At 38.6% G+C, this 27,530-nt stretch overlaps 2 protein-coding genes across 4 annotated transcripts; both read left to right on the plus strand.

Annotated features, from left to right (window-relative positions):
* The first annotated feature begins 5,272 nt into the window (after positions 1-5,272).
* Positions 5,273-12,033, plus strand: LOC125653530 (complement C1q tumor necrosis factor-related protein 4-like). The gene is made up of 7 exons (XM_048883095.2): positions 5,273-5,357; positions 7,556-7,606; positions 7,717-7,971; positions 8,322-8,498; positions 8,702-8,907; positions 9,422-9,650; positions 11,565-12,033. Exons 2-7 carry the CDS (start codon positions 7,564-7,566, stop codon positions 11,999-12,001), a joined length of 1,347 nt encoding a protein of 448 aa, XP_048739052.2. The 5' UTR covers positions 5,273-5,357; positions 7,556-7,563; the 3' UTR covers positions 12,002-12,033.
* A 5,990-nt stretch (positions 12,034-18,023) lies between these two features.
* LOC125653533 (uncharacterized) lies at positions 18,024-26,826 on the plus strand. 3 transcript variants are annotated; one of them, XM_048883102.2, is made up of 6 exons: positions 18,024-18,323; positions 21,942-22,029; positions 23,948-24,180; positions 24,466-24,616; positions 24,795-24,947; positions 26,445-26,826. In XM_048883102.2, the coding sequence occupies exons 2-6, from the start codon at positions 21,948-21,950 to the stop codon at positions 26,456-26,458; spliced, it is 633 nt and encodes a 210-aa protein (XP_048739059.2). In that variant the 5' UTR covers positions 18,024-18,323; positions 21,942-21,947; the 3' UTR covers positions 26,459-26,826. The 3 variants fall into 3 exon arrangements, with proteins under 3 accessions (XP_048739059.2, XP_055999201.1, XP_048739058.2); XM_048883101.2 differs by having other exon boundaries at positions 18,035-18,323; positions 26,471-26,826; XM_056143226.1 differs by having other exon boundaries at positions 18,031-18,323; positions 24,795-26,826.
* The last annotated feature ends 704 nt before the right edge of the window (positions 26,827-27,530 follow it).

Consider the following 27,530-nt stretch of genomic DNA (forward strand, 5'->3'; position numbering starts at 1 on the left):
TCAGATACCATACATACATCATGTACATACAACACAATCAGACACCGTACATACATCATGTACATACAACACAATCAGATAACGTGCGTACATCATGTACATACAACACAATCACACACCATACATACATCATGTACATACAACACAATCACACACCGTACATACATCATGTACATACAACACAATCACACACCGTGCGTACATCATGTACATACAACACAATCACACACCGTACATACATCATGTACATACAACACAATCAGACACCATACATACATCATGTACATACAACACAATCAGACACTGTACATACATCATGTACATACAACACAATCACACACCGTACATACATCATGTACATACAACACAATCAGACACCGTACATACATCATGTACATACAACACAATGAGATACCGTACATACATCATGTACATACAACACAATCACACACCGTGCATACATCATGTACATACAACACAATGACACACCGTGCATACATCATGTACATACAACACAATCACACACCGTGCATACATCATGTACATACAACACAATCACACACCGTACATACATCATGTACATACAACACAATCACACACCGTACATACATCATGTACATACAACACAATCAGACACCGTACATACATCATGTACATACAACACAATCAGACGCTGTGCATACATCATGTACATACAACATAATCAGACACCGTGCATACATCATGTACATACAACACAATCAGATACCATACATACATCATGTACATACAACACAATCAGACACCGTGCATACATCATGTACATACAACACAATGAGATAACGTGCATACATCATGTACATACAACACAATCACACACCGTACATACATCATGTACATACAACACAATCAGATACCGTACATACATCATGTACATACAACACAATCAGACACCGTGCATACATCATGTACATACAACATAATCAGACACCGTACATACATCATGTACATACAACACAATCACACACCGTGCATACATCATGTACATACAACACAATCAGATACCGTGCATACATCATGTACATACAACATAATCAGACACCATACATACATCATGTACATACAACACAATCACACACCGTGCATACATCATGTACATACAACACAATCAGACACCATATATACATCATGTACATACAACACAATCACACACCGTGCGTACATCATGTACATACAACACAATGAGATAACGTGCATACATCATGTACATACAACACAATCACACACCATACATACATCATGTACATACAACACAATGAGATAACGTGCATACATCATGTACATACAACACAATCAGACACCGTACATACATCATGTACATACAACACAATCACACACCGTGCGTACATCATGTACATACAACACAATCACACACCGTACATACATCATGTACATACAACACAATCAGATACCGTACATACATCATGTACATACAACACAATCACACACCGTGCATACATCATGTACATACAACACAATCAGACACCGTACATACATCATGTACATACAACACAATCACACACCGTACAGACATCATGTACATACAACACAATCAGATACCGTGCGTACATCATGTACATACAACACAATCACACACCGTGCGTACATCATGTACATACAACACAATCACACACCGTACATACATCATGTACATACAACACAATCAGATAACGTACATACATCATGTACATACAACACAATCAGATACCGTGCATACATCATGTACATACAACACAATCAGATACCGTGCATACATCATGTACATACAACACAATCAGATACCGTACATACATCATGTACATACAACACAATCACACACCGTGCATACATCATGTACATACAACACAATCAGACACCATACATACATCATGTACATACAACACAATGAGATAACGTGCGTACATCATGTACATACAACACAATCAGACACAGTGCATACATCATGTACATACAACACAATCAGATACTGTGCATACATCATGTACATACACCATAATCAGACACCGTACAAACATCATGTACATACAACACAATCAGATACCGTGCATACATCATGTACATACAACACAATCACACACCGTGCATACATCATGTACATACAACACAATCACACACCGTACATACATCATGTACATACAGCACAATCACACACCGTACATACATCATGTACATACAACACAATCAGATAACGTACATACATCATGTACATACAACACAATGAGATACCATACATACATCATGTACATACAACACAATCAGATACCGTGCATACATCATGTACATATAACACAATCAGATACCGTGCATACATCATGTACATACAACACAATCAGATACCATACATACATCATGTACATACAACACAATCAGATACCGTGCATACATCATGTACATACAACACAATCACACACCGTGCATACATCATGTACATACAACACAATCAGACACCGTGCATACATCATGTACATACAACACAATCAGACACCGTGCGTACATCATGTACATACAACACAATCACACACCGTGCGTACATCATGTACATACAACACAATCAGACACCGTGCATACATCATGTACATACAACACAATGACACACCGTGCATACATCATGTACATACAACACAATCAGACACCGTGCATACATCATGTACATACAACATGCTAACTAGGTCACTTGTTCAACCATTACTAGGCAATGAAACGTAATCTGTTCATTAATTTATAACTATTATATACCACAACCATTATGAAAGTCTTTCATTCATCTGTATATCAAAATATCACATATTCAATCACATATTCAATTAGTTATCAGGAGCGGATCCAGGAATTGCAGTTAGGGACGCCACTTTATGAGGCAGGAAGTCTTGGGGCCACCTGGAGGCCCCCAGTGGGTCCATGGTGGGGGAAGCTCCTGGATTTTACAGATTTTATATGGCTTGAAATATGACTCCTATTTAAGTCATTTGTACTATTTTCTATCATTTTTAATATGGTGAAATTAGCAAAATGACGCTACTTTTAAGGGTTGGGGGGGGGGGGGTTAAGTTTTCCCATTAAAGTAATTCAAGACATCAAAAGATTTTGTCATTTATTTCACCAGGAGTGGGAAAAAAAATATCGCTTCTTTTATCGTTTAGTACATTCTTCTAAACAAGATACCACAATTTACCTTTAATTCGACATAAATACATTGCATCAGGATCGAATATGTGTTGTATTAGAAGAAACCGAACCGGAAATATATTCCCGGAAACCGTGCCTGAGTTATGTTATAGACTCTACCTATTCAGTTCTCTGAAAAGTCTCCCTGTGTCTTGCAACGATCGTTTCCTGCTGTCGTTCCGCATCAATTCGTACGCTCGATCGTTTGGTAGCAGGGAACAGTTTCAAAAAATGGTAATACCCCGTATTTGAAGTGATATTACATGTGTAAAAATGTATACAATAATTTTAGGATGCATGTCAAATGTAGCCGAGTGCTTAATAAAAATCCTGATATACAACATGTAGGTGTCACCATGATTCCTAGCATATAGATGGGTGCAAATACGAAACTAACACACGTGGTCAGTTGCTGAAGAAATTCTGGTGAAAACATGCAGGGTCTAGCAAAAGGTCTGTAGCTGTGAGGGAAGGTGGATGGCCCCATATGAGAGGTAGATTTTTGAGAAGGGCAGATAGGGTTCTTGATTGCGCACAGTGTCTTAATCCCCATGTTTGGTACTGTGATGGTGTGGGGGTGGTGCGGATTAGCCCAAATGCGGAAAAATCAAAGCAAAAAAGGGGAACCTGCTCAGAGCATGTTTTGTGCACCAGCACCAGTATTAAAAGATTACATGTAATTTAGAGTCATAATTTATTAACTACACTAATATGAAATACAAGTATTGACATAAAAGGGAAATATGATTTTCCATTTGTCTGTCATAATCTGACTTTGGTGTATACCCCCTATCCACATGTTTCAAAACCAAAGAAACTGACCCTGTCACTTTTTCCTGCTGTCGTCCCGCATCAATTTGCGCGCTTAAGGTTCCTCTCAGACTCGAAATCAACTAATCAGCATTGACACTGTACTATAACATTCAGTGTTGTGTAGTAGTCAACAAATATTACGGAAACAAGATTGCAGCTTTGTTTGTTTGTTTATTTTATATCTCCTCCAGAAGTTTTCATTCATATTGATACGTCACCAGCTGTAATATGAATAGCGTTCAGGGCCGTGGCAGTGGGGGTTTATTAACATATCATTGCCTGCCGCGACAAGGGGGTTCCTTTTTTGAGGTTATGATTATCCGAAAGATACATGATTCTCACTTCTAAATGCCGAGCGTTTAGCAAAGGAGCAACCACTGTCTATATTTACATCTTACGCGGCCATGACATGAGCAGGGCTCGAAGTGAACGTTCTACCACTGAAATGCCGCGACCGGTTTGCAGCTTTGTGTGATGTTGCTAATAGCATGATTACACGTTCAGATCTCTCTGCCATTATCTAATATTTACATTTCCCAAAGTTTTTTGCCTTTGATATTCCTACAAATTGTTATGATAGCCATTTTCTTCATGAGGTCGTTGCAGTTGTAAACAATGTGCGTATGAATCTTGATAAAAATAGTACATCTATTTTGATGACTGGGAATTCCTACAGAAACGAAAGTAGAATGTAAATAGAAGAAATAAATTTAAGATTTGTAAATACATGAGGGTGGGAACTGCAACGCATTATGCTGTCATACTTTTCATGAAGCGCTAACGCGTCGCTCTTCAAATCATAATCCTCATATTTTTCAAAACTGAAATTTATTTCATAAATAAAAGCACAACTTCTCTTCAAAGAAAAGAAGTAGTCATGAATTAAGATAAGTAAAATTCATAGCAACGAAAACGCAACAGTACGATGTTTGATTTACAAACCCTCGAGGATTGCTCACCCATAGTATGACGTCATAGTGCCTTACATGTAGACTTTTGAAAAGGGGTCATGTTTTCCTGAAAAATGGTTAATGACTATGCAATAGCTATCGAAAACAGTATTCTCTACTCAGCGACAAAAATATCTCCAACAAGACTGAAAGCATAGTTTACGAATTTTGTCTTCCCCAGGCCGATTTTTAAAAACGGATTTTATCACGACCATGTTCTAAGCACTACACCATCCCATTTAAGAATACCTGCCCTGTAAGTAGTAGTAGCTGCACTATAATTCTTACTAGGTGACACAGTTCCAGTGGCATTGAAGTCTTATCAGTGACCTCGTGGGCTTTATATCTGCCAGTCACTACGGAAACACTCAACTGCAGACTAACTTCACGGTGAGTACTGGCCGTCCCTAAGGATACTATTTTGATTTTTTGATATATTTTTGCATGCGTTCCATTTAAATGCATCAAAGATGAATTGTTTATCTATTATGTTTGCTAAATTTCAATGTACCTTACTAATATGTGAACGAAATATAATCCGAATATTTCTCAAACTCATACAGCTTATTGTATTAGATTCTGGAACAAAATGGTGAATAGCATTGAAAAGAGAACATAGTTTAGGGGGGAAATGAAGAAATACACCTCAAAATATAGGTGTCCTGGGCATCTTAATCAAACTTTCTTTTGAAAGCAAATGTTGCAAAAAACTTGGGGAATTTAAAACCGTCAGTAAACAGGAGACGGTAATTCTTGAATCACGAAATCTTAAAAGTATTCTTTAATTATTTTTGTGAACCAAGAAAATTTGATAGCACAAAAATATTTGAGTTTTAAGCAGTGGGTGTTGCATGTAACATGTCGGTTACTGTGTGAATGTTTAGCCCTTGTGGCCGACATTAGTTAGATAGAATAGAAACCATTATTTTTCCGTACAAAATCGTTTTAAGATTTATCAAATTGATTTGATCCTTTGATCAAGTATAGTTAGTAATTTGTTTGTTTTACGCCCAATCGAGACATTTTCAGTCTTATTGAGACATCACCAGCTGTAAGAAAAATACCAGGCCTTTGTTTAGCGCCCAGGGCCGTATCAGCGAGGTTTCCCAGGGTTGTATCAATGAGGGTTCCCAGGGCCGTATCGGTGAGGGTTCCCAGGGCTGTATTAGTGAGGGTTCCCAGTGCTGTATCAATGAGGGTTCCCAGGGCCGTATCAGTGAAGGTTCCCAGGGCCGTATCAATGAGGGTTCCCAGGGCCGTATCAGTGAGGGTTCCCAGTGCTGTATCAGTGAGGGTTCCCAGGGCCGTATCAGTGAGGGTTCCCAGTGCTGTATCAGTGAGGGTTCCCAGGGCCGTATCAGTGAAGGTTCCCAGGGCCGTATCAGTGAGGGTTCCCAGGGCCGTATCAGTGAGGTTTCCGAGGGCTGTATCAGTGAGGGTTGCCAGGGCCGTATCAGTGAGAGTTCCCAGTGCTGTATCAGTGAGGGTTCCCAGGACTGTATCAGTGAGGGTTCCCAGGGCCGTATCAGTGAGGGTTCCCAGGGCCGTATCAGCGAGGGTTCCCAGGGCTGTATCAGTGAGGGTTCCCAGGGTTGTATCAGTGAGGGTTCTACAACATACCAACGCCTGCCGCGACACGGGACCTCCATTTTTAAGGTCGTATCCGAAAGACCAAATCAAGCATATGGCAATGATAAGAATGACATTGCCTCGATGTCCTAGCTTATCTGCTATCTTACGGACATTCTATTTTTCTATCGACTTTGGCCACAGAAGCAATCAGTATCTGAATACACTGATAATATTATTATACTACAAGTATCTGATGTAATGTTGAATACCAATGGTAGTTATAAGTATCGATAAAGAGGTGACTAGACTGTTCAACTAAAGGAAAACCCACTTTCATTGGAAAGTTGACACTATGGGGGAGAGATAGAATTCGTCATATTTTCTAATTTATGGTCTTAAAATATTATACTTCGATATTCTTCGGATAAGACCGCAAAAACCGAGGACCCGTGTTACAGCAGATGTGGCACGATAAAGACGCCTCCCTGTTCAATGGCCATAAGTGCCGAGCATAGGCCTAAATGCCTCCCTTCACTGGCAATGGCCATATGAGTGAAACATTCTCTAGTGAGACGTACAAGTACAATTCATCCAAATACAGATAAGACAAGTAATCTATTTTAGAAACTATTATGTATTTTGTATACCTGTTTTAACTCTGCCGTCCAATACTTAACCTCTCAACGGGTCATCTTCAAACTCTGCCGTCCAATACTTAACCTCTCAACGGGTCATCTTCAAACTCTGCCGTCCAATACTTAACCTCTCAACGGGTCATCTTCTAACTCTGCCGTCCAATACTTAACCTCTCAACGGGTCATCTTCTAACTCTGCCGTCCAATACTTAACCTCTCAACGGGTCATCTTCTAACTCTGCCGTCCAATACTTAACCTCTCAACGGGTCATCTTCAAACTCTTACCAAAAACGTCATCGGTAGTACATGTGTAACTTGCAATGATACCTTTATTTGCAAACTACCCTTTTAAAATGTCTCAAACACTGCTTACTTAACAGGCAGCACGATGTCCGCGATGTGGATCAGCATACTATTAATAGTCCCAATAGGTAAATGCTTCTCTGAGGTTAACAAAGTTTCTCATGAATGATATTTCAATAAAGGTGGTAAGACTGATGCTTTACCGTCCTTCCCTAATATTTAACATGATTATACGCAGTGGTACAAAGTCAGGATCCGCTTAGCTCCCAGATTCAAAGCGCCTTCACAAAAGGGCAGACGACAAATCTTCACTTGACGAAGGGAGAACAACTTCCTTTCAACACGAAAATCACAGCGATTGGATCTAACTTTGACAATGGAACATTTGTTTGCCAGACCCCCGGGCTGTATTCTTTTACCTTTTATGGCCTCACTGAAAAGAACTGGGAACTTTGGTTGGAAATGATGAAGAATGACGAGTTAATTGCATCAAGTAAGCGTTAACACTTGTACATATTATACACACACACTACAGTGCTATATACTGTAAATGGATTTATTTCAGCGGGGTGAATATTTTAGCGTCTTTGGGGGTGAAGGAAGATGGTTTAAAAGAAGCAGAAAACGTAGTAAACCATGATCGCGCCAAATAGTACATCACATCCGATTGCGCGAAATCTAAAATGCACTATAATAAGTACACACATAGAACTTACCGGTTATTCAAACTTCTGTCTCTTAGATTGAGGGCATTTTCTGTGGTAATGTTGAGTTTATGACAATGTTTTCTTTCATTCCGTATAAATTTGATATAAGATGAAAGTACATTGCTTCGGTTTACAGTTTATGCTTACACCTATGCTGACTATGCGGACGCCGGAAACGCGGCCATCTTACATTTAAATGCCGGAGACAGAGTTTACTTGAAGGCCCATGATGACTACGACCAGACACTGTATGGAGCAGATGGCGAGATCTACACAACATTTACTGGAGAACTCCTGTTCGCTGATGATACTGGTAATTAGTCAGACGCCATTAGAGGCGATGTCCAACCATGAATCGTGAACCGTTTTTATGATTTCCGTGCAATTCTTGCATTTAATGCTATCTTGAATTAAAACTGCAAAGTGTTTTTTTTTTTTTTAATTTATCATCCATATTTAAAAACTTTCACCAATACAATATTAGATTTCTCCTCTATTCTAATTTACCAATCTAAGAACTGGATGCAGTTAATTCGTACGGAGCGGTGGGTTTCTCTGCGGTGATGACTCTCAATGCTTCAATTAGTGACGGATCTGCTGTCATCTACGACAAAGCCATCACGAATCTCGGCAGCGGATATGACGCAACCACTGGAACCTTTACTGCTCCAGTTGAAGGAACTTATGTCTTCCACTTCCATGCATTGTCCCATTCTGATGAGGTAACAATAAAAAAGTAAAGATAACGATCAAGCTCATAAACCCTATAAAGAATACAAAATAAAGAGTTCGGCAAACACGGACCCCTGTACATCCCAGAGGTGGGATCGGGTGCGTAGGAGGAGTAAGCACCCCCTGTTGACCGACCACACCCACTGTGAACCCTCATGGTTTTATACAAAGTCGAAATGTTTGCTTCTGCACGGAAATTTCATTTTTCTCTGAAAAAGAATTTAAGTTATCATTCAATGAGTAATAACGCATATCAAAATTCTATCATAACAAAAATTTCCGATTCAATGCAAAATCATTTACATAAAAGAATCAAATCCTGAGGGACTCGAACGCACCCATTTACCGGCTTAACGCCTTAAACCACTGGGTTGACCAGACAGGTAGAGAAATTGACTAGGAATAAAATATATTTCCGAGTTTATCTTTACATCTACGGAGTACTTGAGAAATCCGTGTGTCCTTGACCTTTGACGTTCTATATCACGGTTCCTTTTATTATAGGAAGCCTGGCTGGAACTCTTCCACAACACGCAGTACGTGGTAGCGTCGTACGGGTACACGTCTGGTTCTTACGCTGATTCAGGCAACAGTGCCGTCATCCACCTTAAGAGAGGAGATACTGTCAAGGTCAAGGCCAGGCCTGGAACTGACGTCAAGCTCTATGGAGACATGGATGAATATTACACCACCTTCTGCGGAGCTCTTTTGTCACCTACTGTTCATGGTCAAGGTATGTATTGAGTTTTTTCCATTTGTCGTCGTGTGTCGTCCGTCAAGTGTCGTTAGGTTCTGAACATTTTTTTTTTACTTCTCAGAAACTGCACAGGCACTTTTTACCTGACTTTGCCGCTGATAGGAGAAATAGAATTTGTGAATTTCCAGCTCCCTGTCCTTTTTGACATCTTGACAAATAGTGCAGTCTTTAAGATGTTCTTTACTGCACCTGACATAAAAACTAGGTGTTTAGAGCTCTGCTAAGCATGAAAGTCTCTACCATAATTGTAAAATCAATGTTTGTGATTATGGGTTCGGGCACAGTAAAGGCGGGTCTATTTGAATTGTTTAGTTTACATGCATTAAATGTTTAGATATCTACGGGATTCTTTGCTCCTTAAAGATAAGAAAATAAATTAGGTTCATAGATGCACATGGATGCCTCTACATGTACCAAACATATGAGACTAATAGTATCTGTTTAAGGAAATCCGGGCTCAAAATGCGGATTTATGAATCGCACCAGTATCTTGAATACAACCTTAGTGCATAATCTTATTTAGCAAGGATGCATATACCAATAATGTGAAAAATAGCCTTGACTCCAGAATGGGGATATTTGAATCATATGGTGTAAATGTAATAGATATTTGATTTTTTTTTTTTTGCTTTACCCCTGACCATTTTAGAAACAGTTGTTAAACTGAGCAAAATTGGGAAATTCATGGCCTTTGGCTCAGAGGTACGGGCTCCAGGATGAACTTATAGGCATCTTATAGTGAGAATACAATTACCTATATCTGTATAAAAAAAAAAAAAAAAAAAACCAATCCTCTGAACACCAGGCTCATGAATTGTTTGTGTAGTGAAAATGAGCAAGGATGCCACTGTCAAAGTTGTTAAATTCATAAATTCTAGGTTAGCGGTTTTGACCCTACATGTAGGTTGGTGCTTTGTGGCTTATTAATAGAAAATGTAGTACAGCTTTAGAAATGCTTTATAATTCTAAACATTGATCTCATACTTTGCACAAAAGGTTGCTTATGACTTTACCACGTGACATGATACTGGGTCAAGATCAATGCCACATTAAGAAAAACGTATTTCAGAATGCTTTTCTGAATACTATTTGATACTGCACCGGTTTTTTTTTTTTTAATGATTACAAGTGAAATAATAACAACTTAAGCTAAGAAATAAGACATGTTTCTTTTCCACAGTTTCGTAAATGAGAAATATTAGCGGCTAATACTTGATAAGAAAGTTGCCTAGCACCATAATTAGACAAGGGCTGGTTAATGCCAGAATCAGAATAATTAAACATCTTCACCTACCACAGAGACATCCAGTTCTCAGAGTTTAAATAATGCACACACAACTTTCCTAATTCATTTTCGACTATGTGCGCTCATCGTGTGACCGATAAGGTTCATTGACATCTTTTTCTTTTCTTTTGCGAGTACTCAGCATGACATGTACAAATAAATTCCCAATATGACCTTTTTATAATTTAAAAATGACTTTAGGTCAGGGCCGTAAATTAACCTTCAATTTGGAGAAGGCAGGAAATTAGGCGGGGGTCTGGGGGCCGCCCAGGCCCCCAGACGCTGAGCACATTTTGTGCACACTGAACACGTTTCGTGCAAAATCCTTGATTCTAGGGCCTTCTAAGATGTTACTTGACTAACTCATTCTAAAAGAAAGATTTGGAATGCTTTTTAAGGGAGGTATTATGTTCTTAGTTATTGGAAACAACATAAATTCTAATGAACTTTAAATTTTAATTTTTTTTGGCTCAAAAGTTGGAGGAGGCAGCTGCCTCCTCCGCCTCCATGTAATTTACGGCCCTGCTTTAGGTGCATGTATGCAACTAAAATTGGAAATCGATGTTTTCCCTGATTAATAACACAACATTATATGTAATGTCAAGGTCATGGTGGACAACAGGAAGTGGCCTTCTCAGTCGGTCTGACCCATAACGAAGGCTCAAGTAACGGCCCCAAAGTGGTGTTTGACCGAGTTTTCAGCAACCTTGGACAAAGCTTTGATATCAACACCGGCACTTTCACAGCCCCAGTAAGTGGTGTGTACGCCTTCCATTACCACGTTCTGGCCCAGAGCGGACAAGAAGCTTGGGTGGAACTGTACCATAACTACGTGTACGTCAACTCTCTATATGGTCACACTTCCGGAAGTTATGGACCCGGAAGTAACTCTGCTGTTCTTGAACTGGTTGCCGGGGATACGGTTTACCTGGACATTAAGCATCATACGTCTTTCCTGTACGGAGGCGGAGATGAAGTCTACAGCACCTTCTCTGGTTATCTCTTGTTTCCTGTAGCGAGCCACCACCCTGTTGTTGGATGAAAGATCTTATTTTAGTAAAGTATTTATATCAATATGGCGTTTCTATTATTTTTGTGTCTGTGGATGGCAATGACGTTTGTCCATGTTTCCTGTATTAATAGTATTCGATGCAGCGAAACTCATCTAACCTGTAGAGACCGCCGCGGTGGTCTAGAAGTAGAGCGTTCGCCCCGCATGTGGAAGGTCGGGGTTTGAATCCTGGTCGCGACAGACCTAAGTCGTTAAAGCAGGTAGTGACAGTTCCATCGCCAAACGCTCGGCATCAGGTGGGAATGTCACGAGTCCTCAGAGATGACCTTAAAAACGGATGACCCGTGTCACAGTAGGTGAGGCACGCTAAAGAACCCTCATTGCTCAATTACTGTAAGCGCCGAGTATAGGCCTAAATTTGAAGCCCTTCACCGGTCTTTGTGACGTCTCCATATGAGTGTAAAAATCTCGAGAGAGGCGGTAAACAAGATACAATCAATCAATCAATCAATCTAACCTATAGAACACACCGCTTCCTTTTACCAGATATTTAAGGTGACTCACTACACTAAAGCTTGTGACACTATATTGTACGTCACAAGATGGCGATTTAAATCTTTTGTGAAATTATTTGTATTAATCGATTTGTTTGTCTATCATCGTAGCCCAGTGGTTAAAGCATTGGGCTGGTGAACCCTAGATCTTGAGTTCATATCCCCCAGTCTTTTGTTCATATGTGTTGAAATAAATTTTTGAAATCATGTTTTTATCCAAATGCATTTTTTCTGCCTTTCTGACATAAATACTTATCATATATCATTATATTTTTTATGATTAAATCAATTCGTACTGATTTGATAAACTATTTCTGGGTGTAGTGAGCCACCTTAATGATTTTTCCACATGGTTAAACAATTCACCCGAGAGATCCTCACTCCTACCTTCCCTAATAACTATAACCTACATATATTTAGGTTCCACTGTTTGTTTCCTAATACGCTGCCAACTTTGTGATTGACTCCATAATGAATTAGAGAGTATCCTTGTGTAAACACCCTACTTCAACGAGAACGGGACCTTATATTAACACTTCACAGATAGAACTCATTGTGTTATAGAACAGGTTAAAACCGGTATAGAATTGGCTGACGATGCTGTTGCTGTCTTAACAATTTCATAACAGTGAGAAGTAAGCGCGAATTTTTCAAATTAGCAAGTTCTTCAATTCATCTGCATTTCATTCCGTGTTAAATGTCGAAACTTAATCATTCAATGAATACATAATTACCTCGTGGCAACACGTCATTGTCTAAGATTGATGTCGTAGAGTGCCGCATATACTCGCTACAATAAAATCACATACACTCGCTACAATAAAATCACATACATGTACACTCAATGTGTATTGTATTTCTTATTACTCCGTTTACCTGGTCAGGATATAGGTCTCACGGCGGGTGTGACCGGTGAACAGGGGATGGACACCTGATCCCACCTCTGATATATCCAGGGTCTGTGTTTGCTCCACTCTCGATTTTATAGAATTTATGAGCTTGATCACTGTTTTTCATATCGGGAAAATACGTTCATGTTAGACGAGAGGTTGTAAGTGATAACAATCAGCATTATTCGTGATCAGACGAGCGATTGTAAGTGATAACAATCAGCATTATTCGTGATCAGACGAGTGGTTGTAAGTGATAACAATCAGCATTATTCGTGATCAGACGAGAGGTTGTAAGTGATAACAATCAGCATTATTCGTGATCAGACGAGTGGTTGTAAGTGATAACAATCAGCATTATTCGTGATCAGACGAGTGGTTGTAAGTGATAACAATCAGCATTATTCGTGATCAGACGAGTGATTGTAAGTGATAACAATCAGCATTATTCGTGATCAGACGAGTGATTGTAAGTGATAACAATCAGCATTATTCGTGATCAGACGAGTGATTGTAAGTGATAACAATCAGCATTATTCGTGATCAGACGAGTGATTGTAAGTGATAACAATCAGCATTATTCGTGATCAGACGAGTGATTGTAAGTGATAACAATCAGCATTATTCGTGATCAGACGAGTGATTGTAAGTGATAACAATCAGCATTATTCGTGATCAGACGAGTGATTGTAAGTGATAACAATCAGCATTATTCGTGATCAGACGAGTGATTGTAAGTGATAACAATCAGCATTATTCGTGATCAGACGAGTGATTGTAAGTGATAACAATCAGCATTATTCGTGATCAGACGAGCGATTGTAAGTGATAACAATCAGCATTATTCGTGATCAGACGAGTGGTTGTAAGTGATAACAATCAGCATTATTCGTGATCAGACGAGTGATTGTAAGTGATAACAATCGGCATTATTCGTGATCAGACGAGTGATTGTAAGTGATAACAATCAGCATTATTCGTGATCAGACGAGTGATTGTAAGTGATAACAATCAGCATTATTCGTGATCAGACGAGTGATTGTAAGTGATAACAATCAGCATTATTCGTGATCAGACGAGTGATTGTAAGTGATAACAATCAGCATTATTCGTGATCAGACGAGTGATTGTAAGTGATAACAATCAGCATTATTCGTGATCAGACGAGTGATTGTAAGTGATAACAATCAGCATTATTCGTGATCAGACGAGTGATTGTAAGTGATAACAATCAGCATTATTCGTGATCAGACGAGCGATTGTAAGTGATAACAATCAGCATTATTCGTGATCAGACGAGTGGTTGTAAGTGATAACAATCAGCATTATTCGTGATCAGACGAGTGATTGTAAGTGATAACAATCAGCATTATTCGTGATCAGACGAGTGATTGTAAGTGATAACAATCAGCATTATTCGTGATCAGACGAGTGATTGTAAGTGATAACAATCAGCATTATTCGTGATCAGACGAGTGATTGTAAGTGATAACAATCTGCATTATTCGTGATCAGACGAGTGATTGTAAGTGATAACAATCTGCATTATTCGTGATCAGACGAGTGATTGTAAGTGATAACAATCAGCATTATTCGTGATCAGACGAGTGATTGTAAGTGATAACAATCAGCATTATTCGTGATCAGACTAGTGATTGTAAGTGATAACAATCAGCATTATTCGTGATCAGACGAGTGGTTGTAAGTGATAACAATCAGCATTATTCGTGATCAGACGAGTGATTGTAAGTGATAACAATCAGCATTATTCGTGATCAGACGAGTGGTTGTAAGTGATAACAATCAGCATTATTCGTGATCAGACGAGTGATTGTAAGTGATAACAATCAGCATTATTCGTGATCAGACGAGTGATTGTAAGTGATAACAATCAGCATTATTCGTGATCAGACTAGTGATTGTAAGTGATAACAATCAGCATTATTCGTGATCAGACGAGTGGTTGTAAGTGATAACAATCAGCATTATTCGTGATCAGACGAGTGATTGTAAGTGATAACAATCAGCATTATTCGTGATCAGACGAGTGGTTGTAAGTGATAACAATCAGCATTATTCGTGATCAGACGAGTGATTGTAAGTGATAACAATCAGCATTATTCGTGATCAGACGAGTGATTGTAAGTGATAACAATCAGCATTATTCGTGATCAGACGAGTGGTTGTAAGTGATAACAATCAGCATTATTCGTGATCAGACGAGTGATTGTAAGTGATAACAATCTGCATTATTCGTGATCAGACGAGTGATTGTAAGTGATAACAATCTGCATTATTCGTGATCAGACGAGTGATTGTAAGTGATAACAATCAGCATTATTCGTGATCAGACGAGTGGTTGTAAGTGATAACAATCAGCATTATTCGTGATCAGACGAGTGATTGTAAGTGATAACAATCAGCATTATTCGTGATCAGACGAGTGGTTGTAAGTGATAACAATCAGCATTATTCGTGATCAGACGAGTGGTTGTAAGTGATAACAATCAGCATTATTCGTGATCAGACGAGTGATTGTAAGTGATAACAATCAGCATTATTCGTGATCAGACGAGTGATTGTAAGTGATAACAATCAGCATTATTCGTGATCAGACGAGTGGTTGTAAGTGATAACAATCAGCATTATTCGTGATCAGACGAGTGGTTGTAAGTGATAACAATCAGCATTATTCGTGATCAGACGAGTGATTGTAAGTGATAACAATCAGCATTATTCGTGATCAGACGAGTGATTGTAAGTGATAACAATCAGCATTATTCGTGATCAGACGAGTGATTGTAAGTGATAACAATCAGCATTATTCGTGATCAGACGAGTGATTGTAAGTGATAACAATCAGCATTATTCGTGATCAGACGAGTGATTGTAAGTGATAACAATCAGCATTATTCGTGATCAGACGAGTGATTGTAAGTGATAACAATCGGCATTATTCGTGATCAGACGAGTGATTGTAAGTGATAACAATCAGCATTATTCGTGATCAGACGAGTGATTGTAAGTGATAACAATCAGCATTATTCGTGATCAGACGAGTGATTGTAAGTGATAACAATCAGCATTATTCGTGATCAGACGAGTGATTGTAAGTGATAACAATCAGCATTATTCGTGATCAGACGAGTGATTGTAAGTGATAACAATCAGCATTATTCGTGATCAGACGAGTGATTGTAAGTGATAACAATCAGCATTATTCGTGATCAGACGAGTGATTGTAAGTGATAACAATCAGCATTATTCGTGATCAGACGAGTGATTGTAAGTGATAACAATCAGCATTATTCGTGATCAGACGAGTGATTGTAAGTGATAACAATCAGCATTATTCGTGATCAGACGAGTGATTGTAAGTGATAACAATCAGCATTATTCGTGATCAGACGAGTGATTGTAAGTGATAACAATCAGCATTATTCGTGATCAGACGAGTGATTGTAAGTGATAACAATCAGCATTATTCGTGATCAGACGAGTGATTGTAAGTGATAACAATCAGCATTATTCGTGATCAGACGAGTGATTGTAAGTGATAACAATCAGCATTATTCGTGATCAGACGAGTGATTGTAAGTGATAACAATCAGCATTATTCGTGATCAGACGAGTGATTGTAAGTGATAACAATCAGCATTATTCGTGATCAGACGAGTGATTGTAAGTGATAACAATCAGCATTATTCGTGATCAGACGAGTGATTGTAAGTGATAACAATCTGCATTATTCGTGATCAGACGAGTGATTGTAAGTGATAACAATCAGCATTATTCGTGATCAGACGAGTGATTGTAAGTGATAACAATCAGCATTATTCGTGATCAGACGAGTGATTGTAAGTGATAACAATCAGCATTATTCGTGATCAGACTAGTGATTGTAAGTGATAACAATCAGCATTATTCGTGATCAGACGAGTGGTTGTAAGTGATAACAATCAGCATTATTCGTGATCAGACGAGTGATTGTAAGTGATAACAATCAGCATTATTCGTGATCAGACGAGTGATTGTAAGTGATAACAATCAGCATTATTCGTGATCAGACGAGTGATTGTAAGTGATAACAATCAGCATTATTCGTGATCAGACGAGTGATTGTAAGTGATAACAATCAGCATTATTCGTGATCAGACGAGCGATTGTAAGTGATAACAATCAGCATTATTCGTGATCAGACGAGCGATTGTAAGTGATAACAATCAGCATTATTCGTGATCAGACGAGTGATTGTAAGTGATAACAATAAACAGAATATATTCGTGATCATTTATAAAAATGGCTTACTTTTTGGGGTTTGTTGTTTTCATAAGATAAAACATGCAGGGGCGGATCCAGGAATTTTTTAAGGGGGGGGGGGTCTACCATTAATTTTGGTTTTCAAATGTAGGGGTTCTACCCTCAAAATGCGTTATTTTTATCTTTTTTAGCAAAGTTTTCTGATAAAAAAAAGGGGGGGGGTTCCGACCCCCGGAACACCCCTCTAGATCCGCCACTGACATGTTCCCCTGTGATACCTCACATACATTATGCAAACATCTTCATTACTTTATAAATTTAAACATCCCAACGACACAGCTACATATTGTGGTATTTAACAGATGAACTTGACATTTAGTAAAAACAACTTGGTTGTTTTTATAATGAAAATTCCTTAAACGGTCTTACACAGTATAATACTGGACCATGCTTTGAATACAGAAGACTATGACATTGACGCAGCTTGGCATTTTGGCTTTAGATGTTACGAAAGCCATTAAACAGCACATTGGACCACTGTTTTATGCAAATGCATTGGGGGAAGATAAATGCGCATACCACACAGATCCTTGTCTGTAATCTATGTATCTAAAAATTGTCGGAGGCGGAAATAAAACGGAATAAAAGGTAACGTTTTATATCTTATAAATATCTTATTTCATTTTAAATGAAGACAACAAAAAATGTGTAAATGCAGAGCATAGTATAAATGTTGATAAATGTATGGATGGTGATGCAAAATGTTTTGGTGATATGACAGCGTAAGAAATATGTTTAAATATCGAGAATGTATCATGTCGTTAGATACTTACTCTGTTAATTAACCAAACCATGGACAAGTAAACACTGTTAATGACTACATTGTACGACTGTACTGAAACTCTTCTCCGTGATCTGTACCTTTGTTGTAAACGTTTAATTTGATCAAGATGACTCTGTCAACTTAGAATTTCTTTCATGACATACAACCCTTATTCGATAAACGCATCTCTCTATGTCTTTCTTTCTTCAAAAAGGGAAAACAAATACCGGTGGGATATTTCTCACCGGTGGGATATTTCTTACCGGTGATATATTTCTCACCGATGGGATATTTCTTACCGGTGATATATTTCTCACCGGTGGGATATTTCTTACCGGTGATATATTTCTCACCGGTGGGATATTTCTTACCGGTGGGATATTTCTTACCGGTGGGATATTTCTTGTCCAGATCCCCTGCCTAGTCGGACGTATCAGTGGTTTTATACGTGTGATACTGCTGGTCTTGAATTCGAATTTTGCAGGTATTTTAATTTTTCCGGTAATTTATTTGATTTGAACATAATTTATTGCCTAGATATTTTAACAAAAGGTTTGAGCACAATTTCTTCAACCTTAGAATGGTCATTGATCTGCATTTTTCACGAAATGAAGTAAATTTTCAAATTTTCATACTCAAAATATAGTTGTGTATATCTTGCACTTTCCGTAATACATAACAAATGTTTTCTCTGCACCCTTAAGCTTAACTTCTCCTTCTTCCCGTAATGTACCGGGCTCCTTGTTGGACAATTCATATTTTCATGCGATGAATGCAGTTGTGGCATAACAATAGACTTATTCAGCGAATTTGACCTCTGTCAGGGGTTATGTAAATCAACGAGATTTCACGAGACCTGCCTTAAAGTTGAACGGTAATTAAGCCTTCAATGATATAATTATGCGTGACCTTGTTACAAGCAGGCAAGAAATAGAACTTATGAGAACATATCAACAAATGCATAAAACATCTCAACCGGAACCATTAATATAACTGCATGTCAGTTTATACGAGTTATTATCATTGTACATGTACTTGAATAAAATTCAACTTGATTGCACTTGATGTAGCGTCATAAATGGCCTGGGCATTTAACCAACTATAGTCAGAATTTTCAAAGTGTTTTTATCTTATGATTTACTATAATTATAATAAACGTACTTAACGGTTTCTAACGCAATTAGCTATTCGGTGTCCAGGTAGTGTAAACAAACTTTTATCAAACTTCATTAAAATTGCATTGTAAAGGAATGGAGAAAATGCAATGGACCAGACTGGGTTTCAAACCCTGGTCCCCTGAATCTGTAGTTAAGTACTCTACTAAATGAACTATAAAGTTCAGATGATGGACCCCGTCCGAACTCCCCCCCCCACACACACATACTCTGACCACCCCACCCCCCACCCCTCCTTAAATGTCTTCACACATCAACCCAGGATCTTTTTCTCCTGGTGACATACATTTTTATGTGTCAGTTCCAGGGACTAGTCTATGACACCAAATGTAACAGAAGGGAGACAATACAAATGATCAAAATGTGATTCTAACCTTGGTCCCCTGGATCGTCCCCTGGATCTCTAGTCAGGTGCTCTACATACTGACCTGGTCAGGTGCTCTACCTACTGACCTAGTCTGGTGCTCTATCTACTGTTCTAGTCAGGTACTCTACCTACTGCTGTAGTCAGGTACTCTATCTACTGACCTAGTCAGGTGCTCTACCTACTGACCTAGTCAGGTGCTCTACCTACTGACCTAGTCAGGTGTTCTACCTACTGACCTAGTCAGGTGTTCTACCTACTGCTATAGTCAGGTGTTCTACCTACTGACCTAGTCAGGTGCTCTACCTACTGCTGTAGTCAGGTACTCTATCTACTGACCTAGTCAGGTGCTCTACCTACTGACCTAGTCAGGTGCTCTACCTACTGACCTAGTCAGGTACTCTACCTACTGCTCTAGTCAGGTGTTCTACCTACTGCTGTAGTCAGGTGCTCTATCTACTGCCCTAGTCAGGTGCTCTACCTACTGTTCTAGTCAGGTGTTCTACCAACTGCTGTAGTCAGGTGCTCTATCTACTGCCCTAGTCAGGTACTCTACCTACTGTTCTAGTCAGGTGCTCTACCAACTGCTGTAGTCAGGTGTTCTACCTACTGCCCTAGTCAGGTGCTCTACCTACTGTTCTAGTCAGGTGCTCTACCTACTGCTCTAGTCAGGTGCTCTATCTACTGACCTAGTCAGGTGCTCTACCTACTGACCTAGTCAGTTGCTCTACCTACTACTCTAGTCAGTTGCTCTACCTACTACTCTAGTCAGGTGATCTACCTACTGCTGTAGTCAGGTGCTTTACCTACTGCTCTAGTCAGGTAGTCTACCTACTGCTTTAGTCAGGTGCTCTACCTACTGACATAGTCAAGTGCTCTACCTACTGACCGAGTCAGGTGATCTACCTACTGCTGTAGTCAGGTACTCTACCTACTGACATAGTCAGGTGCTCTACCTACTGCCATAGTCAGGTGCTCTACCTACTGCCATAGACAGGTGCTCTACCTACTGCTGTAGTCAGGTGCTCTACCTACTGCTCTTGTCAGGTGATCTACCTACTGCTGTAGTCAGGTACTCTACCTACTGACATAGTCAAGTACTCTACCTACTGACATAGTCAGGTGCTCTACCTACTGCCATAGTCAGGTGATCTACCTACTGCTGTAGTCAGGTGCTCTACCTACTGCTCTTGTCAGGTGATCTACCTACTGCTGTAGTCAGGTACTCTACCTACTGACATAGTCAAGTACTCTACCTACTGACATAGTCAGGTGCTCTACCTACTGCCATAGTCAGGTGATCTACCTACTGCTGTAGTCAGGTGATCTACCTACTGCTGTAGTCAGGTGCTTTACCTACTGCTCTAGTCAGGTGCTCTACCTACTGCTGTAGTCAGGTACTCTACCTACTACTGTAGTCAGGTGATCTACCTACTGACCTAGTCAGGTGCTCTACCTACTGACCTACATGTTTTTAATGCCGGCAATCGAAACTATCTCTAATCGCCACAAAGTAAACTAAATTGCTAACAAAGAAAATATCATTATTTCTGAAATTAATTTAAATCTAACAAAATGGGAAGCCAATTTAGACCTCCGGGTACGTGTAATCGTAGTCGTGTAAATCACATTCCTCCTTCAGAATCCCGTGTAAATCACATTCCTCCTTCAGAATCCCGTGGAAATCAAATTCCTCCTTCAGAATCCCGTGGAAATCACATTCCTCCTTCAGAATCCCGTGGAAATCACATTCCTCCTTCAGAATCCCGTGTAAATCAAATTCCTCCTTCAGAATCCCGTGTAAATCACATTCCTCCTTCAGAATCCCGTGTAAATCACATTCCTCCTTCAGAATCCCGAGTAAATCACGCATAAATTAACTCGTTACTTTATTTTGAATTTAGAGAGCAATGGATTTCCTTAAATGGTCTTGTGCAATGATGTACGTTTTGTACCACACAATCAATAGAGGAACAGCTTACACCGGGACAAGTGAGTACTCCTACATACATGGCTATTTCACAGGTTAAAATGGTTGTCTGGTCATCAAAATTGATTGATTAATCATTGCAATTAATTGATTGATCATTGAAATTGATTGGTTAATCATTAAAATCGATTGATTAATCATTGACATCAATTGTTTAATCATTTTAATTGGTTGATTAATCATTGAAATTAATCATTGTAATTGGTTGATTAATCATTAACATTGATTGGTTGATAATTAAACTTGACTGGGTGATCATTGAAATTGATTGGTTGATAATCAAACTTGACTGGGTGATCATTGAAATTGATTGGTTGATAATCAAACTTGACTGGGTGATCATTGAGATTGGTTGGTTGATAATTAAACTTGACTGGGTGATCATTGAAATTGATTGGTTGATAATTAAACTTGACTGGGTGATCATTGAAATTGATCTTACGTCTCGGCTTTATATTTACATGTCTCGACCTCGGGGGTTATCCTGCAACATCCACGAAAATGCGATAATTATTTCTTACTTCAACACTTTCCGTGAATCTAATTATCATAATCCAAAATTTTTCCAAATTATTGACCAGTCATAAAACATTGCATTAGTGGCCTGCTTACATCTACACGGTATATTAATGATTTACAGATCGATACGTCACAAGATGTGCAGCTTTATGCAGTATTCATTGAAATAATTCGTTATAGCACTAGATCATTCAATAGAAGACTGTCCAAACTGAACAACATTGACGTATTGAATCTGATGTAATGGGAAAAAATCGAATTTAGATTTAAAATGGGTCTCTCTCTCTCTCTCTCTCTCTCTCTCTCTCTCTCTCTCTCTCTCTCTCATTATTTTAATAGCATTATTTTTTTTGTAAATATGCTCATTATAAACTACAGGTACAGTAGCTGGGAAAATTATTCCCCGACTCTTGAATTTCAATTTCAATTAAAAAAAATAATACTTTTCAATGTTCTTTACTGAATGCTCAGCACCCCGTTGTTTTCAGAATTTCGACCCTTACCATACAAAATGGATATCTTAATGCACAAACCGGGCTTTTGCTGCATACTGGTCCGACAGTAGAATATCTACTACAATATCTAGTCCTTTAGGCCTCTTAAGAAGACACTAGACTGTTAGACCTGCTAATGATGAACTGGGGCTCTTTTGTGCGTTGTAACACTACCCGAGGCCAGGGGATATATACTCTAGCCAGGCAAATCAAGAAGATAACCCACAGACACAAGTGCCTTGGGGGTTCAACAAAACATTTCTGAACATGAATCGCGGTTGCTTTTTAACGATTGATGTACTAAATCCGCACGCCTGCACCTGAAGATGGCACCATCAGACCAAAATCTATCTTTTCAGTCCATGTTGATTTATACTACATACTAATGTTCGATTCTATATTAATTTTAATTTTGGAGATTCCAAAATATATGTAGTTTCGGAGTCATCTACTGTTGTATTGTTTGGTTGTTCAATGAGTCTAGACATAGAAGATATATCAAGTGTTACCTATAGTTTCGATAGAAAGTGTCAGTAACTAAACATTGGCTTTTAATTAAGGCAATATGGGGAAATCCTCAAAATGCGATCGGTGAACTTTCATACTCCAAATTTTTTATGGTTCTTAAGATAGCAGAAAGTTGAAAACCGTTTGATTTTTTTTTCAAACATCGAGAAAAACGATGTGTGGCTCATCAAGGTGGACATCTAATTATTGCCCACTAAAATACACTTCATTTAAGGTGACCAATTCAACTCTTAATGCAATAGAAAGGGTTGGTTTTACGATTTATAATTTTTGTTTTGATATCTAGCATTTTGTTGTTGAGCACACCAACATAAATAATTTTCTTAGAAATTTAAATCTGTAAACCATCTTTCCATGTTTTGCCTATGCATTTTTTCAGTCCGTCTTGATGAGGCCACGTGTCATGACGTAAGGAACATTTATTTCGTATCGGGAGACGTAGCTTTCAACGTAGAATGGAGCGGAGAAAAAATAACAAGGGAGTGCACAGTGATTTTTGAACCATCGCCATCAGGTCAAAAAACTTGTATTGAGGTTGTGTCTTACCAAATAGCAAGCTGTGATGTTCAGCTGGCATTTTCCAAATTCAGGAATGGGGAGAACTCCGACTTGGTGAGTGCACAAAGTTCGGTTTCTTATCGTAGATTACATTCATAATGTCCAACATGAAAATAACATATATTTGTTCTAAGCAAAGTTCTCTTATAGTATACATGTATTTCTGTGACTGGTATCTCTTAATATCATATTATTCATTTCGATGTTCATAACATATGATAATTTTGTTGGAACCGCATTGCCAGCAACTGTTGGGTTCACATGTTTGCCCAGACATACTTTCACAGCATTACTGGTGATATGTATATATCTAAGTATAACCCTGTTTCACTTTGTTAGGAGTCATATTCCTGCAAAACTACACCCAACGTGTTCTGTGGGACAAGCGAAAGCATAGTGGTTCAGCTCTCCCTCAGCCATACTTATAATCTGGAGAACAGCAGCTTCCGGTTGAAGACAACAACCACAAACTCAAGCATACTCAAAAACTGTAAGAGGAAGTTATGTCTTTCAATGATATCAAATTTTTCTGCATTTATTCTAAGGAGATATCTCCATATACCGGGTTGTTTAATGAGAATAACATAAACAATAGCTTGTAACTTTCGCTAATAGCCCAGTCCTCGTGGGCAACCCAACAGGAAATGTAATTTTTTAAAGTTACATAGCTTCAGTAATGGCGGGAGCTGGCGTTGGGATCGGCGTTGCTGTTGTCATGGTGATCCTACTGGTGCTTGCTTACCGCAGACGACACGCCATTGTGTTGGCCGTCAGTAACAGGTCAGGAGGAGGAAGTCATCTGATGACGTCAGACGCAGACGGTAAATTGTTCATGTCCATCAGTCATCCCAAGAAATCGCATGTATCTTGTTTCCTGCACTAAGTAAATCAAAGTATGTAGCAATAGAGATAAATAGATAGATAGAGAGATAGAGAGAGAGATAGATAGATAGACAGACAAATAGAGAGAGAGAGAGAGAGAGAGAGAGAGAGAGAGAGAGAGAGAGAGACAGACAGATAGATAGATAGATAGATAGATAGATAGATAGAGATAAAGAGAGAGAGAGAGAGAGAGAGATATGTGTTCATACATTCACGACGTATTTGTGGAAGATAAGACCTATTGGGGTAGATACCCATACTACATGGACAAGATGAACGGGAAACAATGTTTTATAAACATACAACACCATCACCTCATCTCCACCCCCGCGTGGTAATGCTGAGAAGGGTCAATTTTAAACGTAGAATGTCTATAATGATGGTGAAAACTAAGGATCGTTTACTATAGTCTGAGGCTAACACTTGATGGCTTAACGACAAATGTTTACGACAACAATGATGATGAAGATGAGACAACTGCTAAATTTCAATCAGGAAAACTCACTTGAGTCTTTGGATTATTGAGCTTCGATGTACTCAGCAGGTTTTCTCCCTTGTACCCAGATACTTTGTCCTATGTGTTGTGACAGCCTAAACCGACAGTAACATGCATGCATGACATGTTAGCACATGCATGACATGTTGGCAGGAAACCAAAATATGTAGTGTATCATATCAGAGAAAACGGTTAACTCATAAGATTAATAATATACAGCAAAGGGTTCTCAAAATATTGAGCGGATGCTATTTTCTTATGTGCAGAAAAGTTTAACCTCTTACCTTTCACCTTATAATTTCAAACACATTAACAATAATCTACATCATGATTTGACTGCGGATAACTCCGTTTACCTGATCAGGATATGGGGCTCACGGCGGGTGTGACCGGTCAACAGGGGATGCTTACTCCTCCTAGGTACCTGATCCCACCTCTAGTGTGTCCAGGGGTCCGTGTTTGCCCAACTATCTATTTTGTATTGCTTGTAGGAGTTATGAGATTGATCACTGTTCGTTATCTTCACCTTGCATCTTAGAGGTAACATGTATACCAAGTTTGTTGTTTATCAAAGAAATGGTTCACCATTGAGATATTGAGCGAACTATGTTGTATTATTGGTGTAATACTGACCTTAACATCATTCTACGTCTTCGGAGTACCAGTGTATCAAGTTTGAAATTTATCCACCAAAATATATACTTCAGGTATTGAGTAGAGGTCTTTGGTCTTTAACCTTGTGACTTCAAAATCAATAGGGGTCTTAAACAAAGGGTTCTTGATATATTGATAATATTTGGTCTACCGACCGAAAGTACAAAACAATACGTTTCGTCTTTTTCAAAATATAAGGCGGGGACATAAGAATAGTTAGCGTGTTTTTTTCCTGCCTACCTGTTCACGCTCTTACGTCATTTCATTGTCATGTCATTAATTATAGATTCCCACGTCTGACATTTTATTCAGGAATATATGCTTCTACGACAACAATGGTGGATTGAGACATCATCGAAATGGCGACTGTGACGTCAGACTTTTAAATGTTTAACACAATGTATGTCCATTTGCGTACGTTAGTAATTCAGTGATGTGCAACTTTTCTCTAACGACAGCGCTCTTTACATTGCCTCTGTTTTTATTAAGATCAGTTCACAAACATACATGTGTGTATATATCCAGTGTCTTTGTCCGAGGTTGTAAACTTTGGATTTTGAATATGATAAACCGTATTTTTATATTTAAAAAATTCTATACTAGTATGTACATTTGTAATGCAGTGTGTTGTTATCATGTACATGAAAAATAAAACAAGTTACTTTCGATCGATTGATTGATTGATTGCTTGGTTGATTGATTATGGTTTAACGCCGTTTTGTTCGGCAATATTTCAGCCATTTTACGGCGGAAGTTACTTTCAAGTATATCCTCCTTTTCGTATAACCTACAGTAGATAATGCAAGCACTATCTACAAAAATAAAATCGATTTGACTTCACAAATCACATTTACATGTAATTCGTTTAAAGTGTGTTGAATTTTACAATCTGGTTATATATATTTATTGTATCCCGAGGAAATCATGCTTGTTGTCGTAGTCCTCAGAACACATTTAACAGTGGTGATTAGTCTAAATAAATGTACTTCAAATCGACGCAGATCTTAATGTACATGCTCTTTTCATTATCCATAAGGATTTACTATAGGAGGAAAGAGAGAAAAATTCAAGCATGAAGATTTTATCTGATATATGAATAAATACATAGTATATATCATGTATCTATAATCACAATCCCATGTCACGGTAGACGTTTTCACGTTAAAGAACCCTCACTGTTACGCCCCCTAGTGTCATACGCCCCTAGTGTCATGCACAGGATAAACTTGTGGTACGGCGATGTCTCGAAATTCTCAAAGGGACGTTAGATAAACAAAGGACACTTTTAACGACTCCTTATACGTCCTATCTAAAAAAAACAAAAACAAAAACAAAAAAACAAAAAAACAAAAAACAAAGGTGATGAGTCCAA

The sequence above is a fragment of the Ostrea edulis genome, chromosome 7 (genome assembly GCF_947568905.1).
Source record: "Ostrea edulis chromosome 7, xbOstEdul1.1, whole genome shotgun sequence".
Classification (NCBI taxonomy): domain Eukaryota; kingdom Metazoa; phylum Mollusca; class Bivalvia; order Ostreida; family Ostreidae; genus Ostrea; species Ostrea edulis.

Coding starts and splice junctions, on each gene's coding strand:
- LOC125653530 (XM_048883095.2), top strand. CDS start 7,564: ATGTCCGCGATGTGGATCAGCATACTATTAATAGTCCCAATAG. Junction 7,607..7,716: donor ACTATTAATAGTCCCAATAG/GTAAATGCTTCT, acceptor GATTATACGCAG/TGGTACAAAGTCAGGATCCG. Junction 8,908..9,421: donor CATTGTCCCATTCTGATGAG/GTAACAATAAAA, acceptor CTTTTATTATAG/GAAGCCTGGCTGGAACTCTT.
- LOC125653533 (XM_056143226.1), top strand. CDS start 21,948: ATGGATTTCCTTAAATGGTCTTGTGCAATGATGTACGTTTTGTACCAC. Junction 22,030..23,947: donor AACAGCTTACACCGGGACAA/GTGAGTACTCCT, acceptor GCATTTTTTCAG/TCCGTCTTGATGAGGCCACG. Junction 24,617..24,794: donor CTCAAGCATACTCAAAAACT/GTAAGAGGAAGT, acceptor AAAGTTACATAG/CTTCAGTAATGGCGGGAGCT.